The sequence below is a fragment of the Bombina bombina genome, chromosome 4 (assembly GCF_027579735.1).
Source record: "Bombina bombina isolate aBomBom1 chromosome 4, aBomBom1.pri, whole genome shotgun sequence".
Taxonomy (NCBI): Eukaryota; Metazoa; Chordata; class Amphibia; order Anura; family Bombinatoridae; genus Bombina; species Bombina bombina.
In genome coordinates, this window is record NC_069502.1 from 937,378,000 (window position 1) to 937,401,959 (window position 23,960).

The following is a 23,960-nucleotide window of genomic DNA, read 5'->3' on the forward strand; positions in this document are numbered from 1 at the left end:
AGCATGGATTGGCTCATGGGTTTATTTCCATTTATAGCACTGTTCATTTTTTTTTTCTTCATTTTTCATTGAAGGTCAAATAGTTTCCATCATTTTGTCAAAATGGCACTAACAAAAAATCCTAAGAAAAGGCCGACAGCTGAAAAATTGCTACAGGTAATGTATTATCATGCGTTTCTTTTAAAACGTGGCATTACATAAGATGCAAATAAATGTTTTTGTTAATAGGATATGCAAATTAAAGGGATACAGAACCACATTTTTCTTTCATGATTCAGATAGAGCATGCAATTTTAAGCAACTTTTTAATTTACTCCTATTATCATTTTTTCTTTGTTCTCTTGGTAACTTTATTTGAAAAAGCAGGAATTTAAGCATAGGAGCCGGCTCATTTTTGGTTCAGTACCCTGGATAACACTTGCTGCACTACCCAGGTGCTGAACCAAAGATGGGCCGGCTCGTAACCTTACATTCCTACTTTTTCAAATAAAGATACCAAGAGAATGAAGAAAAATTGATAATAGGAGTACATTAGAAAATTGCTTAAAATTGAATGCTCTATCTGAATCATGAAAGAAAAATTTGTATTCAGTGTCCCTTTAACCCCTTAATGACCGGACCATTTTTCAATTTTCTTACCCTTAATGACAATGGCTATTTTTACATTTCTGCAGTGTTTGTGTTTAGCTGTAATTTTCCTCTTACTCATTTACTGTACCCATACATATTATATACCGTTTTTCTCGCCATTAAATGGACTTTCTAAGGATACCATTATTTTCATCATATCTTATAATTTCCTATAAAAAAAAATATAAAATATGAGGAAAAAATTGAAAAAAACACACTTTTTCTAACTTTGACCCCCAAAATCTGTTACACATCTACAATCACCAAAAAACACCTATGCTAAATAGTTTCTAAATTTTGTCCTGAGTTTAGAAATACCCAATGTTTACATGTTCTTTACTTTTTTTGCAAGTTATAGGGCCATAAATACAAGTAGCACTTTGCTATTTCCAAACAACTTTTTTTCAAAATTAGCGCTAGTTACATTGGAACCCTGATATCTGTCAGGAATACCTGAATATCCCTTGACATGTATATATTTTTTTTTAGAAGACAACCCAAAGTATTGATCTAGGCCCATTTTGGTATATTTCATGCCACCATTTCACCGCCAAATGTCATCAAATAAAAAAAAAGTTCACTTTTTCACAAATTTTGTCACAAACTTTAGGTTTCCCACTGAAATTATTTACAAACAGCTTCTGCAATTAAGGCACAAATGGTTGTAAATGCTTCTTTGGGATCCCCTTTGTTCAGAAATAGCAGACTTATATGGCTTTGTGGTTGCTTTTTGGTAAGTAGAAGGCCGCTAAATGCTGCTGCGCACCACACGTAAATTATGCCCAGCAGTTAAGGGGTTAAATTAGGTAGCTTGTAGGGAGCTTGCAGGGTTAATTTTAGCTTTAGGGTAGAGATCAGCCTCCCACCTGACACATCCCACCCCCTGATCCCTCCCAAACAGTTCTCTTCCCTCCCCCACCCCACAATTGTCCCCGCCATCTTAAGTACTGGCAGAAAGTCTGCCAGTACTAAATAAAAGGAGTTTTTATTTTTTTTTATAAAAAAAAATAAAATGTTTTAGCTGTGATGGACTCCTGCCTTAGCCCCAACCTCCATGATCCCCCCCCCAGCAATCTAACCCTCTCCCCTACCTAATTGCCGCCATCTTGGGTACTGGCAGCTGTCTGCCAGTACCCAATTTGCCCCCCAAAAAAGTGTTTTTAATTATTTTTTATTACTAATTTATTTTTTTCTGTAGTGTAGCAGCCCCCCACAATACCCCAACCCCCTCCCCCTCCCAGATCCTCATATATATATATTTCCCCCCCTCTTCCCACTCATTGGTGTCAGTGTGGGTAGGTGATCGCGGGCGTGCGCGCACACCCGCGCCCCCGCACGCTCCCGGCACCCGGCGTGCACATTGCACTAACAGGAGCCGGATGCCGGGTAGCGATGGGCCGCCCACCCGCCTCCCAGTTGCGCTCCCACCCACCAACGAACCGGCCGCATCGCTACCGGTGCAGAGAGGGCCACAGAGTGGCTCTCTCTGCATCGGATGCTTTCTAAGGGTATTGCAGGATGCCTCAATATCGAGGCATCACTGCAATACCCTGAGAGCTGCTGGAAGCGATTGCGATCGCTTCCAGCACTCTCTTAGACAAGTGACGTACCAGGTACGTCCATTGTCACTAACTGCAAGTTTTTGCAGGACGTACCTGGTACGTCACTTGTCATTAAGGGGTTAAAGAGAGATAAAAGTGCAAAAAAGGTATTTAAAGGGACAGTAAAGTCAAAATTAACCTTTCATGATTCAGATAGAGCATGCAATTTTAAACAACTTTCCAATTTACTTCTGTTATCAAATTTGCTTTGTTATCACGGTATCTTTTATTAAGGAGTAAAACTAGGTAGGCTCATAAGAGCTCAGGAGTGTGCACGTGTCTTTAGTACTCTATGGTAGCAGTGTTTTGCAGCATTATTTGTAGCTTTGTTGTACAATGTTGTAAAACACTGCTGCCATCGAGCTCTTATGAGCTACCTAGTTTTACTCTTCAATAAAAGATACCAAGAGAACAAAGCAAATTTGATAACAGAAGTAAAATCGAAAGTTGTTTAAAATTGAATGCTCTTTCTGAATCATGAACGTTTAATTTTGACTTTACTGTCCCTTTAATATGTTAAAATATTTTATTATCGCACTATTAGTTGTATATAACTTTGTGTTTAATCCAAAGGTATTAAATGCATAGTTAAATGCACTACAGGGAGCTATCTGAACACATCTGGCGATCAATGACAGGAGTCAGATATGTATAGCCAACAATTACTAGCTAGCTCCCAGTAGTGCATTGCTGCAGCTGCTGCTGAACATATGAACATATGCTTTTCAATAAAGAATACCAAGAGAACAAAGTAATTTTGATAATAAAAGTGAATGTAAAAGTGTCTTAAAATGACATACTATGTCTGAATCATGAAAGTTTTATTTCAGCTTTCCTACCCCTTTAAGTATTTGTAACATGATAAAAGATTTTAACATGTAAGAATGATGCAACTTATTTGGTTGAAGGGTCGGTAAAGTCAAAATCAAACGTGAACGATTCAGATAAAGCATGCAAGTACTTTGTTCTTTTGGTATCCATTGTAGAAAAGCATACATAGATAGGCTCAGAGTAGCAATGCACAACTGTGTGCTAGCTGGGGATTGATGGCTACACTCATATGCTTCTTGTCATTGGCTCACCAGATGTGTTCTGCTATCTCCCAATGCTGCTTAGGAGCTGACTTTATATATGTTTAATTACCCTTTTAAAGGGGTTAAACACTTAGAGCGTTTTATTATTGCTCTGTTGCTTGCATATAACTCATTAGAGCATTTTCGTTTTACGCTTAATGTCCTTTTAGCTGGAATTAGATCTATTTATTTCTGTTTAGGAAATAAATATGCAAGTTTTTAAAGATAAAAGCATATTTAATATCATTATCCAGAAAGGTTGTTTTCTTCACTTATGTTTTATTAATTATTTTATTCTAAAAAGTCAACACTATTTCTAGCTATTGCTATATGTTACAAGTTTAAATTACAGTACATGTTTAGGTAAATAAAAGAAAATACTGAACTATTGCAATGCTTAAGGCAGCAATTAGTGTTGCTTGGTTACACCCACGTTACTTAGCAAAACTCTGAGGGTCCTATTGGCACACAGATATGAGTTCACAATAATAAATCATACCACTGAGAGATATTTTATTTGCTACAACGATTCTGCTTTCACGTCTAAAAACATTTGACAAAATCTGCTTGTGTAAATATGCATTGAAATACCTAATTAAAGAAAATCCTGAAAAACGTACGCGATTTGTGATTAGTGATTATTAAAGAAGCATTAAACACTTTAAAGGGACATTAAACACTAAATACATGCTAGATAGAATGATGCATTCATAGAAAAGATTAGTCCATGACTAACATGTAGATGTATTTTTTAAAGTTTCATTAGTTGTTTAAAAAGTGACAAAATAAGTGTAAAGTTTTAGTGTCTATAAAACACTGGGGGCTGCCATGTTGTAACTTGTGTTACCTTCTCTGTTGTGGCCAATTAGGGACAGTTATAAATAGGTCACTAGAGTGTGCAGCCAATGGTTGTGCTGGATTTAACAGTGTTCTGCACTTCCATTTCTAACAGGAACTGAAAAGCTCACAATTTCAGAATGGAATTACAGGCAAAGAGGAAAAAATAAATAATGAAAGTATATTGCAGAGCTGTTTTATTATATACAATTTATCATTTTATATTACCATCTCAAAGTGTTTAATGTCCCTTTAAGAGTCTGATATAAAATATATAATAATGTGTTGTAAAATATAAAAAAAATGTTGCAGGATACCATCACTCATTTTTGGCCCCTTTCCTTGTGAGCTTTTCAGTTCAGACTCCAGGCTTTAAAAGTCTATCTTCTACATAGTGATTGTTTGCTCACCCCAGTAACTCATTTATATCTGTCCCCCACTCTCCTCATCAGAGGAGATAAAGCTCATCAGAGCATGACCTTTTAAACAACTTTCTAATTTACTTTTATTATTACAGTTTCTTCTTTCTCTTGGTATCTTTTGTTGAAAAGCAGTGTTGTAAGCTCAGGAACATCCACATGTCTGGGAGCACTATATGGCAGCAGTTGGCAAGAGCACTAGATGGCAGCACTATTTCCTGCCACATAGTGCTCTAGATACCGACCTAGGTATCTCTTAAACAAAGAATATTGTGGGAACAAAGCACATTTAATAATTGAAGTAAACTGGAAACTTTTTAAAAATTGTATGCTCTGTATGATTCACAAAAGAAACATTTTGGGTTTCATATCCCTTTAAAAGGAGGCATAGTGACACCCATTACACTATGGAAACAATATTACACGTATTTCTTCAGTAATACTCTTATGTTTTCAGGCTAATCTCTGCTTTTGATACATCATTATATCTAGCATTATTCAGTGCTTTATATCCCTTTGACTTAGGCCCCAATGAATCACTAACAGACCTGGGTCTATCTATATTCTTGCATCATCATTATGTTTAATTACAATGCCTTGATTCAAACTTCAATAACCTTAAAGGGACACTCAGGTTAAATTAAATTTTCATGATTCAGATACAGCATGTAATTTTAAACAACTTTCCAATTTACTTCCATAAAAAAAAATGTGCACAGCCTTTTATATTTACACTTTTTGAGTCACCAGATCCTACTGAGCATGTGCAAGAATTCACAGACTATACGTATATGCATTTGTGATTGGCTGATTGCTATCACATGGTACAAGGGGAGTGGAAATATACATAACTTATAAAAAAATCTACTAATCATTTGAAGTTCAGACTAAGTGCTATTGCATTGTCTTGTTATCTTGCATTTGTTGATTATGCAAATCTTAAGTGTTGACTGGTCCTTTCCTGTCTGAGTAACTCATTACATAAAATAACAAAAAGTCTTTAATCCCTGTCTTTGGTTAAAATGTGCATTTATTTTATTTTTTTCTTTAGATGGTAAAATGTTTTGTTTTATATTTATCTTTTTTCTTTATGCATTCTGATTAAACTACACTTTTTCATTTATATTCTGTCTAAGTCCTTACATGTTTTTGAATCAATACTATGTTCACATTATGACAGTGTATATTGCATTGTGTTATTTATGTCCTAGAGGAACTATGCAAAGGAGGTTGCTAATTTCCATTTAAAGAGATTTGCTATGTACGGATTAGATAGGTCTATTAATCTCCTATATATACCCCAGGCTACAAATCATCACAATAACTTAACAACACAATGTGATGTTCTTTTTCCTGTTATGTGGATTTCTAAAGCTTGAAGTAAATAGGTGTCATATCATTATTATAAAGATATTAAGATGTCAAGTCTGTTTTTTTGATTGGTTTGTGAAATGGTTCAAAGCAGCTGCTGAAACAGATTCTAGATGAACAACTGTATATTTGTAATATAGGGCTACATTACGAGTGGAGCGCTATCTTAACATGCGCCCTTTACGGGTGCTCGTTTAATAACCAGCCATTACAAGTGGCTGATTAATGTGCCCGTGAGCTCCTGTTTCACTTTGCGCTGATCAGAACTGTGGTTAATGAAAACAGTTTCCCCAATTGCCCCCCAAATAAAGAGGACAGTAGCGTAACATTAAATAAACATATGAGCATCTTTATTTTTTTAATAAAAAAACTGCACAAAGCAGTTATTAGGGGTTAAAATGAGGGGCTGTGGGGTGTTAGAAAAAAACAGCATTTATAGAGCCTTTACATGGATGTCAATGGGGGACTGCGTTTTCACTGTAAATATATGCAGTATGTATATGCTTATACACATATAGATGTATGTGGTAATATGTGTATACAGTATACACATAAGCACATTAATATATCTGTAGATAACAGGTGATTTGCCATGTCTGTTGGCATGAAAACGAGGCGCCTATGGAAGCATGCTCTCATGAGCGCTTGGCTTCCAGGCAATGCGAACGTGAGGTCACGTTTGTATTGCACCATACTTGTAATACCAGCGCACAATATTGCACTCCACTAGTAATCTAGCCCATAATCTGAAGACTATTTTCAAAGTACTTTGAAACTATGTGATTAGAATTTTTGAACTAATGTTCTGAGGAACCAGACAAGGTCAGAAAATAAATAAAATAATAAATAGGAAAACACTAATTCTTACAATTTTAAAAAGTTTAAAAAAAAAAAACCAAGAATAAAATATTTTTGTCATTTATTTTTTCTCCAGAAGTATGCTAAATATTGACATTATGTAGCAGAAAGATATGTATTTTTCACTGTCCTCAAATAAGAATTTTTTTCTTTATAGCATCCTTATGTTACGCAGCCATTAAACCGTACACTAGCGATTGAATTATTGGATAAAGTGAATAATCCAGACCACTCTAGCTACCATGACTTTGATGATGATGATCCAGAGGTAAGGATTTTTGTACACTTTTTAAATAACTTTATTTAAACAGGATTGCATGATATATGTTGTTTATGACTTTTCCTTCTTAAAGGTATATGAAACCCAAAAAATGTCTTTTTTGGACCTGATGATAAAAGTTTCTCCTGCTTGGAGAGAAATTGTAGTGCAGACTACACAGGGGCTGAACACACTGAATGCTAAAAGTAAAAGGGCGGAAACCTCCAGCACTGCGAAAACTCTCACAAGTTTCTAGACATGTAAATTTTCCTATAATTGTCTAAGGGGCGTTCCCTGCATTTCTGTATGTGAAGGAGAGGCAAGCACTGCACGATAGGGGAGTTTTGTTAAACGTACACTTTGTGCTTTGTATTTTATATTTCTTTAGACATCAGATGGAGTCCTTTCAGTATTATTACAGTTAAGCTGTTCACATTCTATTTTCTATTTTAATACATCTAGATTCAGATCCAGCAGTGATTTTACAAATTCTGATTGTTTTGAAAGTTTCTGTTTTACTTTAACAAAGTAGGACCATACTTTGTATATTTCTGTGTATCTTTTACAAATTACATTACAATTTTAATTTTCTTTATTATAAAATAAAACATAGCTTCAGGAAGTGGGAGGGACAGGAGTGCTCAATTGGCTGAACAGGGAAGTTCCCAGGGTATGTCTGAAGGTTTCTCACAATGCTTGTGAAATGCTGTAAGCATTATAAACAAGCTGGTCTCACTGAATTATCTCACCAGCTGAATGCAGGTGAAGTTTGCTAAAAATTCACATTACATTTATAGAATTCCGTGAGTTCAGCCCCTGTGAAGTCTGCACTAAAATTTCTCTACAAATTAGAAAATCTTTGCTTAGCTGGCCCCTAGAAAGTAATAATGTTCTCTGGAAAACTGAAGCTGTCAGTTTTTTTTTTTTTTTTTTAAATAGAACAGATAAAGCACAATTTACATCGTGTTTAATTTGTAAAAGATACACATAAGTATACAGAGTATGATCCTTATTTGTTAAAGATGCACAAAAACTGTCAAAGCATAATCAGAATTTGTAAAAATCACAATCCTAAATACACTGATGTATACATAATAAAATACAAAATAGAAAGTGCAACATTTAAATGTAATAAAAGTTAATCTGAAGTGTAAAGTAATATAAAATGCAAAGCACAAAGTGTAAATGCAGCAGAACACTCATGTTATGCAGTGCTAAATTGCACGGGGCTTGTCTCTCCTTCAAATGCAGAAATTCAGGGAAATCCCCTTGGAAAAGTATAGCAAAATCAGCCTTTTTAGAATTTCACTAGGATACTAGGAATATCATCTTGTCTGAGTGGAGAGGTTTATATAATCAGGACTTCAGACAAAGCATGCAATTTAAAAAAAGTTTCCAATTCACTTCTATTATCAAATTAGCTTAGTTTCCATGGATATTCTTTGTTGATGAGATACCTAGTTAGGTGTCTGGAGCACTACATGACGGGAAATAGTGCTGCAATCTAGTGCTCTTGCAAATGGTTAACATTCTTGCAAAACTGCTGCCATATAGTGATCTAGACACATGAACGCTCATGAGCTTATTTTCCTTCTTTTCAACAAAAGATACCAACAAATTAAGAAAGTTTGGTAATAGAAGTAAATTAGAAAGTTATTTAAAATGGTATGCTCTAGAGTCTGAATCATGAAAGAAACATTATGGGGTTTATGGTTATGAGGTTTTAAGTTTTGTTCAATGCAAACAGCTTCATAATAAATTATTTAGATCATTTTTTAGATAGATTTTATTTATTTTCCTGCTTGCAGTATCTATCTCTCTCGTCCCAAGGGCTTACAGGATTTATTCTGCTCCGTGAAGGCTTATGATATTGTGGTGACTTTAATTTCTAGTTCCCAGCACTGTCATGCTACTGAGGCATCTATCTTGTGTAGTTAATTTGCTGGGGGTGATTATGACACAAGTAATGTGTATTTCACCCTTAAGGCATTATCATGAAACACATATGCATTACCCTTTGGTTTTTCTCTTTGCACTATGTCATGTGTCTGCTTTAGACAAAGCGACTAGAAACTGTGCTTAAAGGGACAGTCTAGTCAAAATTAAACTTTCATGATTCAAATAGGGCATGCGATTTTAAACACATTTCCAATTGACTTTTATCAGATTTGCTAAAACTAGGTAGGCTTATATACTAATTTCAAAGCCCTTGAAGGCCACCTCTTATCTCAGTGCATTTTGACAGTTTTCCAGAGCTAGATAGCACTAGTTAGTGTGTGCTATATAGATACCATTTTGCTCACTCCCATGCAGTCAGCACTGATTGGCTAAAATGAAAAACTGTCAAAAGGACTGATAAAGGGGGGGGGGGCAGTCTGCAGAGGCTTATTACATTCAAAGTAATCACAGAGGTAAAAAGTGTATTAATATACAGTTACTATGTTTATGCAAAACTGGGGAATGAGTAATAAAGGGATTATCTATCTTGTAAAACAATACACATGCTGGAGTAGACTGTCCCTGTAACTATCTTATATAGCTTGTGTAGCACATTAGTTAGTATTTCTGTTTACATAAAAATCATATAAGTATTTGTTATTTTGTATCGCATACAAAATGTTTAAACCAATATTCCAAGCAACTAATTTCAGCATTGGTAGATTATTGTGCATTTTTAATCTTTCCCACATTTATGGTGTACAAATCTTGGTTTCTATATCAATATAAAAATTATTTTTTTTCTTCTACAATTTTCATATTCATTTTGCTATTTCTCTCTACTGAAAATAGTTTTTGGATACGTTTTTCCGTTGTCTGCTTTTCATGTAAAAAGCTCTGTTGGCAATAAAGAACTTCATTCATCATTTCATACAAGCTGCAGTTCTCTCTATGATACATGTAATCGTAGATTTAATGTGATAAGTGTGCGCTGTTTATATAAATGTATAGCCATCATAAAATCATATAAATATGTTTTTGTATGTGAAATTTGTAGGAAAGGGTGGTTCAGTTTTAAAATCTTTATTTCTCATTTTCCATTCATTTTTTTTTCTTTTTGTTTGTGGTCCCTTTTTCCAAATAGTTTAAGTTTTGGGGGATCTTTTCTCCTGCATCTCTTCCTGTGCGTTGGGCCTCTCGTTTTCCTGCCCATCCCAAGGTACAATTGTTCTTCCCAGTCCGCTGTGTGTATCATCTAACTTCAGTATGCCAGCTTCCTAAATCATGCAATAACTGAAGCCATTAACACCTTTTACCCCAAGATGCTTTTATCTGCAATATGAGATCAACATCATACATTTAACTTGTGTCTTTAAATTAGCTCATTGCTGCTGCTGCTGTTGTTTTCAGAATTACTAATGTTTTCTTGTATTCTAATTTTGTCAAATTTGTGCAAAACTTCAGCAGCTTTTTTTCAGCAGCTTTTTTTCAGCAGCATTACGGCCTTAGAAATTATGCAACATCAGACAATATTTTGTTTAAGGGACAATTCCAGTCAAAATCTAAATGCACATAGCTAAATTATATTATTATAATAAAAACATATTTGCAATATTAATGTATCTGCAAAAATGCTTCTAGTAAAAGTTATCACTGTTTAATGTTAGCATTTTTTTCTGTACGTGCATGTGAAGCATAGCTAGGTATTCTCAGTGCACCTGAATTTTAAATACTGCAGCTGCCCAGAGAGCCAGTGGGGCTTGTAGCATGTAAACAATTAACAAATTGAGTCGTTACCAGACGGTACAAGCACCTTAGGCTCTCTGAGCAAATGCTGATGCACTTTTGAAACGGCTATAACTTTCATTAGAAGCATTTCTGCTAACACATGTATTTTACAAAAATGCTTCTATTCAAAACTGAAATGCATCCATTTTGGATTCCAAGTTTGGCTGGAATGTCCCTTTAAATATATATAATTGATTTACTATTTTACATAGTGTTGTTTTAGTGTTTAATTGATCTACTTTAATATATTTATTAATATTTGAACCTTGTAGAGTATAACATCTGTATAACAGAACATGGACCCCAAATAGGGTTGCAGCAATCCTTCTCAAAAATACTGGATGAGTGTGACTGAGTTGCTATATTTCCACATGAGGCTTCAGATCAGATGGCCGGAAAGCCCCTGTTAGCTTTATGCCCATATCAAACCTCAGATCAGATTAAGGGCCCTAAACTTAATTTCAGGCATATGTCCACATCATACCGCAGATCAGACTCATGGACCTGAGTCCCATGTAGCCATATGCCCGCATAACAACTCAGATCAGACTCATGGACCTGAGTCCCATGTAGCCATATGCCCGTATAACAACTCAGATCAGACTCATGGACCTGAGTCCCATGTAGCCATATGCCCGCATAAGAACTCAGATCAGACACATAGCTCGGAAGCCCCTGTCAGTTATATAGCCATGCCATACCTCAGATCAAACACATGTCCTTGAAGCCCATGTGAGCCATGTGCTCAGATTATACTGGTGGCCCTGAAGCAAGCTATATGCCCATATCAGACATCAGATCAAATTAAAGGGACAGTCTAGACCAGAATTTTTATTGTTTTAAAAGATAGGTAATCCCTTTATTACCCATTCCCCAGTTTTGCATAACAAACACAGTTATAATTATGTACTTTTAACCTCTGTGATTATCTTGTATCTAAGCCTCTGCAAACTGCCCCTTTATTTCAGTTCTTTTGACAGACTTGCAGTCTAGCCAATCAGTGCCTGCTCCCAGATAACTTCACGTGCACGAGCACAGTGTTATCTATATGAAATACGTGAACTAACACCCTCTAGTGGTAAAAAACTGTTAAAATGCATTCTGAAAGAGGTGGGCTTCAAGGTCTAAGAAATTAGCATATGAACCTCCTAGGTTAAGCTTTCAACTAAGAATACCAAGAGAACAAAGCAAAATTGGTGATAAAAGTAAATTGGAAAATTGTTTAAAATTACATGCTCTATCTGAATCATGAAAGTTTATTTTGGCCTAGACTGTCCCTTTAAGGGCCCTGAAGCCACTGTCAGTTATATGCCCACATCAGACCTCAGATCAGACTCATGGCCCCAAACTGTCAATTATATGCTTAGATCAGACTTCAGATACGTTTAATGACCCTGAAGCACCTGTCAGTTCAATGTCTAAATCAGACTCCTGACCCTAAACCCCATGTCATATGTATGCCAAAGATTGTTCTTGACAGCTATGTGAAATACTGCAAGAAGACTCAAAATCCTCAGCACTTGAAAAAACAGGAACGGAGTAAGTAAAAGATCCAAATTTATTGAGGCAAATTTAAAAGCAATCAGGGCACAACCAAGGCACCATAAGAAACATGCAAAAGCCGGTACAGTGAGGGAGCCTAAGGCCCCCCCCCAACAGACGCGTTTCTTGCCGCTAGGGCACTTGATCACTGATGAAATACTGAACTGCCCAGTTAAATATCAGACACCAGGCAATCCTGGCCTTAAATGCTTATACACAAACATACCTTTGTGTTTCTAACAAATATATTGATATTGCAACATGATCGTATTGAGACTTTTGCTAGCAATTTAGAATTAGTCTGAGCATGCCTCTACTTTCTACGTGCTTAACGATTATTAATGCAAATTAATAACAACTGTCATTAAGACTTGTTAAAGGAACATGAAACACAAAATATTACTTTCATGATTTAGGTAGAACATTCAGTTTTAAACAACTTTATAGTTTACTTCTATTATTAAATTTACTTAATTCTCTTAGTATCATTTGTTGAAGGAGCAGCAATGCACTACTGGTTTCTAACTGAACACATGGGTGAGCCAACGACAATTTGTATATACAGTATATATACAGCCACCAATCAGCAGCTAGAGCCTAGGTTCTTTGCTGCTCCTCAGCATTCCTGAATAAAGCTTTCAGCAAAGGATAACAAGAGAAGGTAGCAAATTAAATAATAGAAGTAAATTGGAAAGTTGTTTAAAATTGTATGGTCTGTCTAAATCATTGTCTAATTATGACTTTACTGTCCCTTTATGTGTAATTGTACCACTCCGACTCATTCTATAAAAGCTCAATATGTATAAATAAAGGTGAACTTATCAATATTATAAATCAGGGGTGGGCAATTATCGGCCCTCCAGATGTTATGGACTACATCTCCCATAATGTTCTTTCAGCCATAATGCTGGCAAAGCATCATGGGAGATGTAGTCCATAACACCTGGAAGGCCTATAGTTGCCCCACACCTGTTATAAATGGTACCATAAAAAGACATGAAACCCAAATTTTTTTTTTTATGATTCAGATAGAGAATACACTTTTAAACAACTTTCCAATTTACTTCTATTATTTAATTTGCTTACTTGTGTTATTATCCTTTACTGAAGGGTTTATCGAGGTAAGCTCAGGAGCAGCAGAGAACCTAGGTTCTTGCTGCTGACTGCTGGCTGCATATATATACCGATTGTCATTGGCTCACCCATGTTTTCCGTTAGAAACCATTAGTGCATTGCTGCTCCTTCAACAAATGATACAGAGAGAATCAAACAAATTAAATAATCGAAGTAAATTAGAAAGTTGTTTAAAATTGTATTATCTATCTGAATCACAAAAAAAAATTTGGGTTTCATGTCTCTTAAGGCATTTCATACCCACCATCTGAAACTTCAGGATAGCTTTATAACCTATATCCCATATTAAGTAGCTTTACCATTATGGCCATTTCATGCAAACGAAAATATTTTAGCATGTTTAAATAGTGCTCTTTAATGACAGTAATGATTCAGGCAGAGCATGTCATTTTAAACAGTTTTCCAGTTTACTTCTATTATCTCATTTGTTTGCTTAGTATCCTTTGTTGAAAAGGTAGGCCTTGGAGCAGCAGTGCATTACTAGCTGCTGATCGGTGGCTACACATATGTGCTACTTGCAGACATTCCAACCTGCAAAATCTCATTTCAGGGAGGTGGCTTCACCCGCTACTGTGCCCCCCCCCCCCCAGTTATATATTGGACACCTTGAAACCCTAAATAAGATAGAGACTTATCATTAAAGTAGCTTCCCACTAAAGGCACATTAGAAAAAAGTAGCTTTATTGCACAACCACATATTTTCCAGTGATCGTATGCTTGTTGAATGCTTAAATATTTTAGAATACGAAGTTTAATTACGTGCAGTAAATAAGGTAGTATTTGTGTTTTATTTATTTAAATCAGTGGGGACTTTTTGGTTACTGGTGCATGCTTTGAGGGTTCTATAACGTCCCAGCAACTAAAGGCATTCCTTAAAGAAACACTTTTCCGGATTTGGGCTACATTGGATCATGGCACTTGGAGTTTCAGGGAGATTGCCTTCCATTTGCTGGCATCAGAGAGGTGCTATTACAATCAGGGAGACTCCCTGAACTTCAGGGAGAGTTGGGATGTCTGTACTTGTCTTTGCTTACTTGATGTGCTTAGCTAGCTCCCAGTAGTGTATCACTGCTCATGCAACAAAGGATAGCAAGATAATGAAGCAAATTTGATAATAGAAGTATACTGGAAAGTTGTTTGAAATTATACAGTTTGTTTTATCTGAACCGTTAAAATAATTGGTGGGTTTCATTACCTGTTAATACATTTTTGAGTTTTTGCTTAACATTTTATATCAAGGATGGAATTAGTATATTTTTACTAACTCTGACTCCACTTAAAACGGCTTTTGACCTCAATTTCCAACTTCACAGCCCTTCTTGTAACTGCAAAACCCAAGACCCTGAAAATCCCTATCATTATGTAATATATTTTTAAAGAGGCTAAATCCAGCTCCTGTCTAATTTCTGCGGTCCATATCCCAGGTTTAGACAATTGGAAGTGGATTATCTCTGTCAATCAAGCTTTACATCCGGGAGAATGGTCTCTTTACCCAGATGTGTTTTTTCAAATTGTTCTGGTGTGAGGGTTTCCAGTAATAGTTCTGATGGCATCTCATCTAAACAAGAAAACTTCCCAGGTACCTATTCAGGTCCGGGGATCCTCAGGCGGAAACAGTGTATGCATTGACACTTCCTTGGAGTTATCAATCTGCCTATATTTTTGCTCCTTCTGGTTCTTCTTTTTAAGAGTGATTTTTCAAAATCATCATGGAGCAATCGTTTGTGCTGCTGGTGGCTCCAGCATGGCCGCTCAGGTTTTGGTATATGGTTCTTGTTCGGATGTCCAGTTGCCAACCTTGGTCACTTCCATTTAGGCCAGACCTTATATCTTAAGATTTGTTTTTTCTGTCAGGAAATCAAATTATTAAATTTGATGGTATGGAAATTAAAACGCTTAGTGCTTAGTCATAGAGGTTTCTCTGACTCAGTGATTAATACTATGTTGCAGGTTCGTAAATCTGTGTCTAGAAAGATTTATTATCGAGTTTGGAAGACTTACATCTTATGATGCTCTTCTCATAATTTCTCTTGCCATTCTTTTAGAATTCCTAGGATTTTATAGTTTCTTCATAAGGTTTTGTCTGCAAGTTCCTTGAAAGGACAAATCTCTGCTCTTTCTGTGCTGTTTCACAGAAAAAAATGCTAATCTTTCTGATATTCATTGTTTTGTTCAGGCTTTGGTTCGTATCAAGCCTGTCATTAAGCCAATTTCTCCTCTTTATTTGGTTCTGAGGGCTTAACAGGCTCTTCCGTTTGAGCATATGCATTCTTTGGACATTGAATTACTTTCATGGAAAGTATTGTTCCTTTTGGCCATCTCTTCTGCTAGAAGAGTTTTTGAATTATCGTCTCTTTCTTGTGAGTCTCCTTTTCTGATTTTTCATCAGGATAAGGTAGTTTTGCTGTCTTTATTTAAATTTTTACCTCAAGTTGTGAATTCTAACAACATTAATAGAGGAATTATTGTTCCTTCCTTGTGTCCTAAATCCTAAGAATTCTTTGGAAAGATCCTTACATTCTTTGGATGTGGTCAGAGTTTTGAAATATTATGTTGAAGCTACTAAGATTTCAGAAAGACTTCTAGTCTATTTGTTATCTTTTCTGGTTTTAGGAAAGGTCAGAAGGCTTCTGCCATTTCTTTGGCATCTTGGATAAAGCTTTTGATTCATCATGCTTATGTGGAGTCGGGTAAATCCCCGCCTCAAAGGATTACGGCTCATTCTACTAGGTCAGTTTCTACTTCCTGGGCTTTTAAGAATGAAGCTTCTGTTGATCAGATTTGCAAAGCAGCAACTTGGTCTTCTTTGCATACTTTTACTAAATTCTACCATTTAGATGTTTTTTCTTCTTCAGAAGCAGTTTTTGGTAGAAAAGTACTTCAGGCAGCTGTTTCTGTCTGATTCTTCTGCTTATAATTTCAGTTTTTTTCATTATAAAGATTAAAACTTTTGATTTGGGTTGTGGATTGTTTTTTCAGCGGAATTGGCTGTCTTTATTTTATCCCTCCCTCTCTAGTGACTCTTGCGTGGAGTTCCACATCTTGGATATTTCACTAGCTCATGGACTCTTGCCAATTACATGAAAAAAAACATAATTTATGTAAGAACTTACCTGATAAATTCATTTCTTTCATATTGGCAAGAGTCCATGAGACCCACCCTTTTTTGTGGTGGTTATGATTTTTTTGTATAAAGCACAATTATTCCAATTCCTTGTTGATGCTTGCGCTCCTTTCTTATCACCCCACTTCTTGGCTATTCGTTAAACTGAATTGTGGGTGTGGTGAGGGGTGTATTTATAGGCATTTTGAGGTTTGGGAAATTTTGCCCCTCCTGGTAGGAATGTATATCCCATACGTCACTAGCTCATGGACTCTTGCCAATATGAAAGAAATGAATTTATCAGGTAAGTTCTTACATAAATTATGTTTTTCAAACACACACTCTCAAACAACACACACAGACTCTCAAACAACACACACAGCACACACACACAAACAACACACACACTCTCATACAACACACACAGCACACACACACTCTCATACAACACACAGCACATACACACTCTCATACAACCCACAGCGCGCACACACTCTCATACAACACACACACTCTCATACAACACACACACTCTCAAACACACACAGCACACACACTCTCAAACACACGCAGCACACACACACACTCATACAACACACACTATTCACACACACACACACACACTGATACAACACACACTCATACAACACACACAGCACACACAATCTCAGACAATACACACACACTCATACAACACACACAGCAGTGCAACTTTCGGCTTCTTGTAAAAATACAGCATGCCTCCCACTGTTCATGCCTTTGCCAACCTATCATTGATCAGTCCTCTTCCTTGCAAGAGATAGAATCTGAAGCAGCTCATAGTAAAATGAGGGCTGCATTTCCGTCAGCACTGTCAGAGTAAGACCTGCTGCTGTACTCCTTGCACTACCCAAGCATGTGCCACCTCTCTAACCGCAAACCCTCCTAAAAACAGCAAACAGGCACCCTTGGATAAGGGGGAGTTAAGGATAAGCTCAGGGGCGGACTAAAACCCTATGAGGACCCAGGAAGAAAACAGAATATATATATATATATATATATATATATATATATATATATATATATATATATATATATAAAATAATGAAATATATATATATAGTGAGTGTGTATATATATATATATATATATAAATCCTGTATAGAAACCAGCACTCACTCCACTTGATCAACATCCAGGGTGCACTGTAACACAATATAGACTTCCAAAAACAGACAGGTACTCGCTGGTATTTTTCAAACTCAGACTTAAAATTTTTATTTTTTTTTAAATGGCGAACACCTGTCTGTTTTTGGAAGTGTGTGTATATACATACATACATACACACACTTCTGGATGTATGTGTGGTGTTTGTATTGTGTGTGTGTGTATATATATATATATATATATATATATATATAAAAAATACACACACACTATATATATATATATATATATATATATATATATATATATATATATATATATATATATATTCCTACATATACACACACATCCAGAAGAATGTTCCCATATGCTTCCCATGAAGAGAAAAAAAAAGCAATAAACCACTAACTAAATTCCTTAGATGAGGGGACTCATTTATAGCAAGGAAATAGGTGCAGTTATGTTACAAAATATAATGTAATAATATAAATACTGTAATTTAAAAAAAAATACAGAAGAAGATATGAAAAAGAGCAATATTTACCTGTCACATTTTGACATAGTAATAAACAAATCAAAAGGAGAGGCAGCAGAAATCTGACCTCTTACAACTTGCAGCAGATAACAGATTTGGAATCCCCAGCCCCCCCCCCCCCCCGCTGCACTTTACTGTCATAAATATTTCACAGGCAGGGACGCTGCTGAAGCGTCCTGTTACTGCTGCAGGAACTTAAACATTTTTTTAATTTAACAGCACCAACCTAGAGCTGACTTAAGGGGTCTTTGTATGAGGGGTCCAGGGACTGTCAAACACCAGTAGCAATGAGCAGGAGAAGAGGGAAAATTATTACTTCACACACCAGCCATTCTTAGAGGTAAGGTAGGAGGGGCTGGCTGCTGCAGCCACCAGAAGATATACAATGTGCAGTTGATCTGTATTCCTGCAGGGCGCTCCTCCTTCAGCGGTTTCCACCGGTTAGTACAGGGATTAGTAGTAAAAGCTTCTTTCTTCATACCAGAGGTGCAGCCCAGTATGATTGCCTTTTCAGAATTTAGAAACGCCATCTGCTGGACTTCCTTGGGAACTGTCCTCTTATGAATCTGATTCATGTTTACTGAGGACACAGTACTTGCGACCCAGTAAACATGTTGTTGTGACCCAGCAATGGGTCGCGACCCGCAGTTTGAAGAACCCTGCTTTAGCAAATAAGGACTCCTCAGCTTTGGTTAGCATATGCCTACTTAAACTGTATATTACCTTTTGTTCCCCCTTCTGTTGGCAGTTCTTAGTCTTGTTTTTGCTGCCGCCCCTTCTGGTTGACCTACTATATTTTCTCGTGCACCACTTTGAAAAGCCTGTTCCCTAGTTGTGTTGCTCACACTAGACTCCTCCTCACTGCTGCTACTGCTGTATTGATTATAATTCCTTACACCTCTGCCTCTACCACCTCCCCTTCTCCACCTGAAATTACTCTGTTTCACATGACAACCACCTGTACACTCTATGTTCTGTGTATAGGGTTGCCACCTTTCTTGGAAGAAAATTCCGGCTATGCTAATTAACATAAATTTGCATAAATAATTAAACAGCATAGCTCAAAAACTAAAGCTGATTGGCCTGATTTTAAATGCTCATTTGTTTATAACTAGTATTGATCACACTCAGAAGAAGTTGCACTTTGACAGGGGCTTTCTTTCAATATTTATTCTTTATTTTCTACATTGACATGAATCTTAAAAATACCGGTCGTGTCGGTAAAATACTGGCTTTGTGGCAACCCTATCTGTGTAATCAAGGTTAACCTTAGAGAATTTATTTTTCTTAAAAGTTTTCAATTCCTCTCTAAAGGTGTTTACCTGAGCAGAGATTTTTTCCAGCCAGTCAGTAGACTTATCCTCCTTCAAAATATTCAAATTGCCAATCTCAAAAGAGGCTATTCTCTCTCTGATAACAATCAATTCTCTCCCCACCTCTTTAATCACAATAAGCATCAAATCAATTGAACATTTGTTTAAAATAGCGCACCAATTGCGTCAGAATTCAGGATTATTTCTGCCAATTGTGGGTGTATTTTTAATACAAAAACCCCTTGGAATTCTCTTAATTCTATGATATTCAGAAAGAGTTATACCATGCAAATCTAACTCAATTTCCTTCTTTCTTGACTGTATCAGCTCATTATGTATGTCTACAGGATGTTTAGATCCTATAGCATCACTGAATGATTCAGAAAATAAAATCTGTTCAGCCTCTTCATCTGTTAGAGACAGTGTCTCTGCATGATCTGTAGTCCCTCCTGCCTTGGTAAGGAAATCTTCCATATCACTGTTAACCTTGTTGTGTAACAAGAGATATATAAGGCAATCTATAGGGGTGCAAAAAGGAAACCGGTTCAATATAAATCAAACCACTGCACTCCCTTGCAGTGCAAATCCGCAGGTGCTCAGTCCATAGAAATAGACACTGTATAGTAAACCAGGCACTCTTGCTTAATTCAAATAAATTCTTTATTATCCGGTACAATCCGGTATTCCCAACATTTCGGTCCTTTGTCACATTGGACCTTTGTCAAGGGTACAAATCTGTCAAAACAGTACAAAGGTAATCACAAAAAGTTCTACTTACATATTTACAATGTCACACATGGAAACACAGAACAAATCATCAAACAGGAAGTGATGTCATACCTGATCCGGGTCCGGCTATCACATACTTCCCCTTCATTAACCAAAGACTTTAAGGCCCCCAGGCCAAACAACAAGCCAATCGCCTTGCTGCTCTATCTGAATCATGAAAGAAAAAATGCGGGGTTAATGTCCCTTTAATTCTACGTGGCATAGATTCAACAAGGTGTTGGAAACTTTCTTTAGGGATTTTGGTCCATATTGACATGGTAGCATCACGTAGTTGCTGCAGATTTGTTGGCTGCACATCCATGATGCGAATCTCCCGTTCGACCACATCCCAAAGGTGCTCTATTGCATTGAGATCTGGTGACTGTGCCATTGGAGTACAGTGAACTCATTCTCATTTTTTAGAAACTAGTTTGAAATGATTTGAGCGTTGTGACATAGTGAATTATCCTGCTGGAAGTAGCCATCAGAAGATAGATACACTGTAGTCATAAAGGGATGGACATGGTCCGCAACAATACTCAGTAGGCTGTGGTGTTTAAATGGTGCTCAATTGGTACTAAGGGGCCCAAAGTGTGCCAAGAAAATATCCCCCACACCATTACACCACCACCAGCAGCCTGAATGTTGATACAAGGCAGGATGGATCCATGCTTTCATATTGTTTACGCCAAATTCTGACCCTACCATCTGAATGTTGCAGCTGAAATCGAGACTCATCAGACCAGGCCACGTTTTTCCAATCTGCTATTGTCCAATTTTGGTGAGCCTGTGCGAATTGTAGCCTCAGTTTCCTGTTCTTAGCTGACAGGAGTGGCACCCGGTGTAGTCTTCTGCTGCTGTAGGCTATCTGCTTCAAGATTCGACGTGTTTTGCGTTCAGCGATGGAATTCTGCATACCTTGATTGTAACGAGTGGTTATTTGAGTTACCGTTGTCTTTCTATCATCTTGAACCAGTCTGCCTATTCTCCTCTGACATCAACAAGGCATGGTTGTCCACACAACTGCCGCTCACTGGATATTTTTTCTTTTTGGGACCATTCTCTGTAAACCCTAGAGATGGTTGTGGGTGAAAATCCCAGTAGATCAGCAGTTTTTTAAATACTCAGACCAGCCCGTCTGGCACCACCAACCATGCCACGTTCAAAGTCACTTAAATTCCCTTTCTTCCCCATTCTGATGCTCGAACTTCAGCAAGTCATCTTCATAACGTCTAGATGCAATTGAACAGTTGTACCTAATAAAGTGGCCGGTGAGTGTATATGTGTGTATGTATGTATGTATGTATATATATATATATATATATATATATATATATATATATATATATACACACACACAGTGGCTATAAAAAGTCTACACACCCCTGTTAAAATGTCAGGTTTCTGTGATGTAAAAAAATGAGACAAAGATAAATCATTTAGGAACTTTTTCCACCTTTAATGTGACCTATAAACTGTACAACTCAATTGAAAAACAATCTTTTAGGTAAAGGGAAATAAAAAAATAAAAAAAAAATAATATGGTTGCATAAGTGTGCACACCCTCTAATAACTGGGGATGTAGCTGTGTTCAGAATTAAACAATCACATTAAAAATCATGTTAAACAGGAGTCAGTACACACCTGTCATCATTTAAAGTGCCTCTGATTAACCCCAAATAAAGTTCAGCTGTTCTAGTAGGTCTTTCCTGACATTTTGTTAGTCGCATCCTACAGCAAAAGCCATGGTCCGCAGAGAGCGTCTAAAGCATCAGAGGGATCTCATTGTTAAAAGGTATCAGTCAGGAGAAGGGTACAAAAGAATTTCCAAGGCATTAGATATACCATGGAACACAGTGAAGACAGTCATCACCAAGTGCAGAAAATATGGTGCAACAGTAACATTACCAAGAACTGGGTGTCCCTCCAAAATTGATGAAAAGACGAGAAGAAAACTGGTCTGGGAGGCTGCCAAGAGGCCTACAGCAACATTAAAGGAGCTGCAGGAATATCTGGCAAGTACTGGCTGTGTGGTACATGAGACAACAATCACCCATATTCTTCATATGTCTGGGCTATGGGATAGAGTGGCAAGACGGAAGCCTTTTCTTACAAAAAAAACATCCAAGCCCGGCTACATTTTGCAAAAACACATCTGAAGTTTCCCAAAAGCATGTTGCAAAAGGTGTTCTGGTCTGATGAAACCAAAGTTGATCTTTTTGACCATAATTCCAAAAGATATGTTTGGCGCAAAAACAACACTGCATATCACCAAAAGAACACCATACCCACAGTGAAGCATGGTGGTGTCAGCATCATGCTTTGGGGCTGTTTTTCTTCAGCTGGAACTGGGGCCTTAGTCAAGGTAGAGGGAATAATGAACAGTTCCAAATACCAGGCAATATTGGCACAAAACCTTCAGGCTTCTGGTAGAAAGCTGAACATGAAGAGGAACTTTATCTTTCAGCATGACAACGACTCAAAGCATACATCCAAATCAACAAAGAAATGGCTTCACCAGAAGAAGATTAAAGTTTTGGGATGGCCCAGCCAGAGCCCAGAACTGAATCCAATTAAAAATCTGTGGGGTGATCTGAAGAGGAATGTGCACAGGAGATGCCCTCGCATTCTGACAGATTTAGAGTGTTTTTGCAAAGAAGAGTGGGCAAATCTTGCCAAGTCAAGATGTGCCATGCTGAAAAACTCATACTCAAAAAGACTGAGTGCTGTAATAAAATCAAAAGGTGCTTCAATGAAGTATTAGTTTAAGGGTGTTCACACTTATGCAACCATTTTATTTTATTTTTTTATTTCCCTTTACCTAAAAGATTTCAGTTTGTTTTTCAATTGAGTTGTACAGTTTATAGGTCACATTAAAGGTGGAAAGGTTCTGAAATAATTTATCTTTGTATCATTTTTTTACATCACAGAAACCTGACATTTTAACAGGGGTGTGTAGACTTTTTATATCCACTGTATGTATATATATATATATATATATATATATATATATATATATATATATATATTTAGGTATATATTTAGGCATAGATATATATTGTACCAAAATACCATCTCATATATGTGTGTGTTTATCAATATATAGATTGAATGTGTGAAGAACATTAGAATGTGAATGTGTCATATTTTCATGTCAGGTTAGCACACTTGAGAATATGCGTGCGAGAAGGGTGTGGGTTTTTTTTCCAATGTTTTTTTTTTTTTTACTCCATTGACTTCTGTGGGGGAATATGTGAATGTGCGTGCAAAATTGTAGGTTTGGCTTTGTGTGCTCGTTGGGTTAGTGTGAGAGCAAAAACAGTTTACGTTCAACTCAAATAATAAGAGCCCAACCTGTTGAGTGCAAAAAGCTTACTTGTAGCGCAGTTAACGCTCGAGCGGGAGCGTTAAATATTGTTCCAGTCATAATCTTGCCCTTAATATGCACACCACCACATTTATTTTGTTTACAACCTGTCTAAACTATAAGCCAATATTAACCCCTTAAGGACAAGGCCATTTTTTAATTTCTTTCCCTTAAGGATCAGGGCTATTTTTACATTTCTGCAGTGTTTGTGTTTAGCTGTAATTTTCCTCTTACTCATTTTCTGTACCCACACATATTATATACCGTTTTTCTCGCCA

The 23,960-nt window shown here is 36.7% G+C and overlaps 1 protein-coding gene across 3 annotated transcripts in view; it reads left to right on the plus strand.

The window, feature by feature from the left end:
* The window catches only part of MAP4K3 (mitogen-activated protein kinase kinase kinase kinase 3), a 788,683-nt gene that overhangs the window by 439,544 nt on the left and 325,179 nt on the right, over nt 1-23,960 (plus strand). For all 3 annotated transcript variants that reach the window (XM_053711916.1, XM_053711915.1, XM_053711914.1), the window contains exons 11-12: nt 75-156; nt 6,947-7,057. In XM_053711916.1, coding sequence (XP_053567891.1) covers nt 75-156; nt 6,947-7,057 — 193 coding nt within the window. The remainder of the gene's footprint in view (nt 1-74; nt 157-6,946; nt 7,058-23,960) is intronic.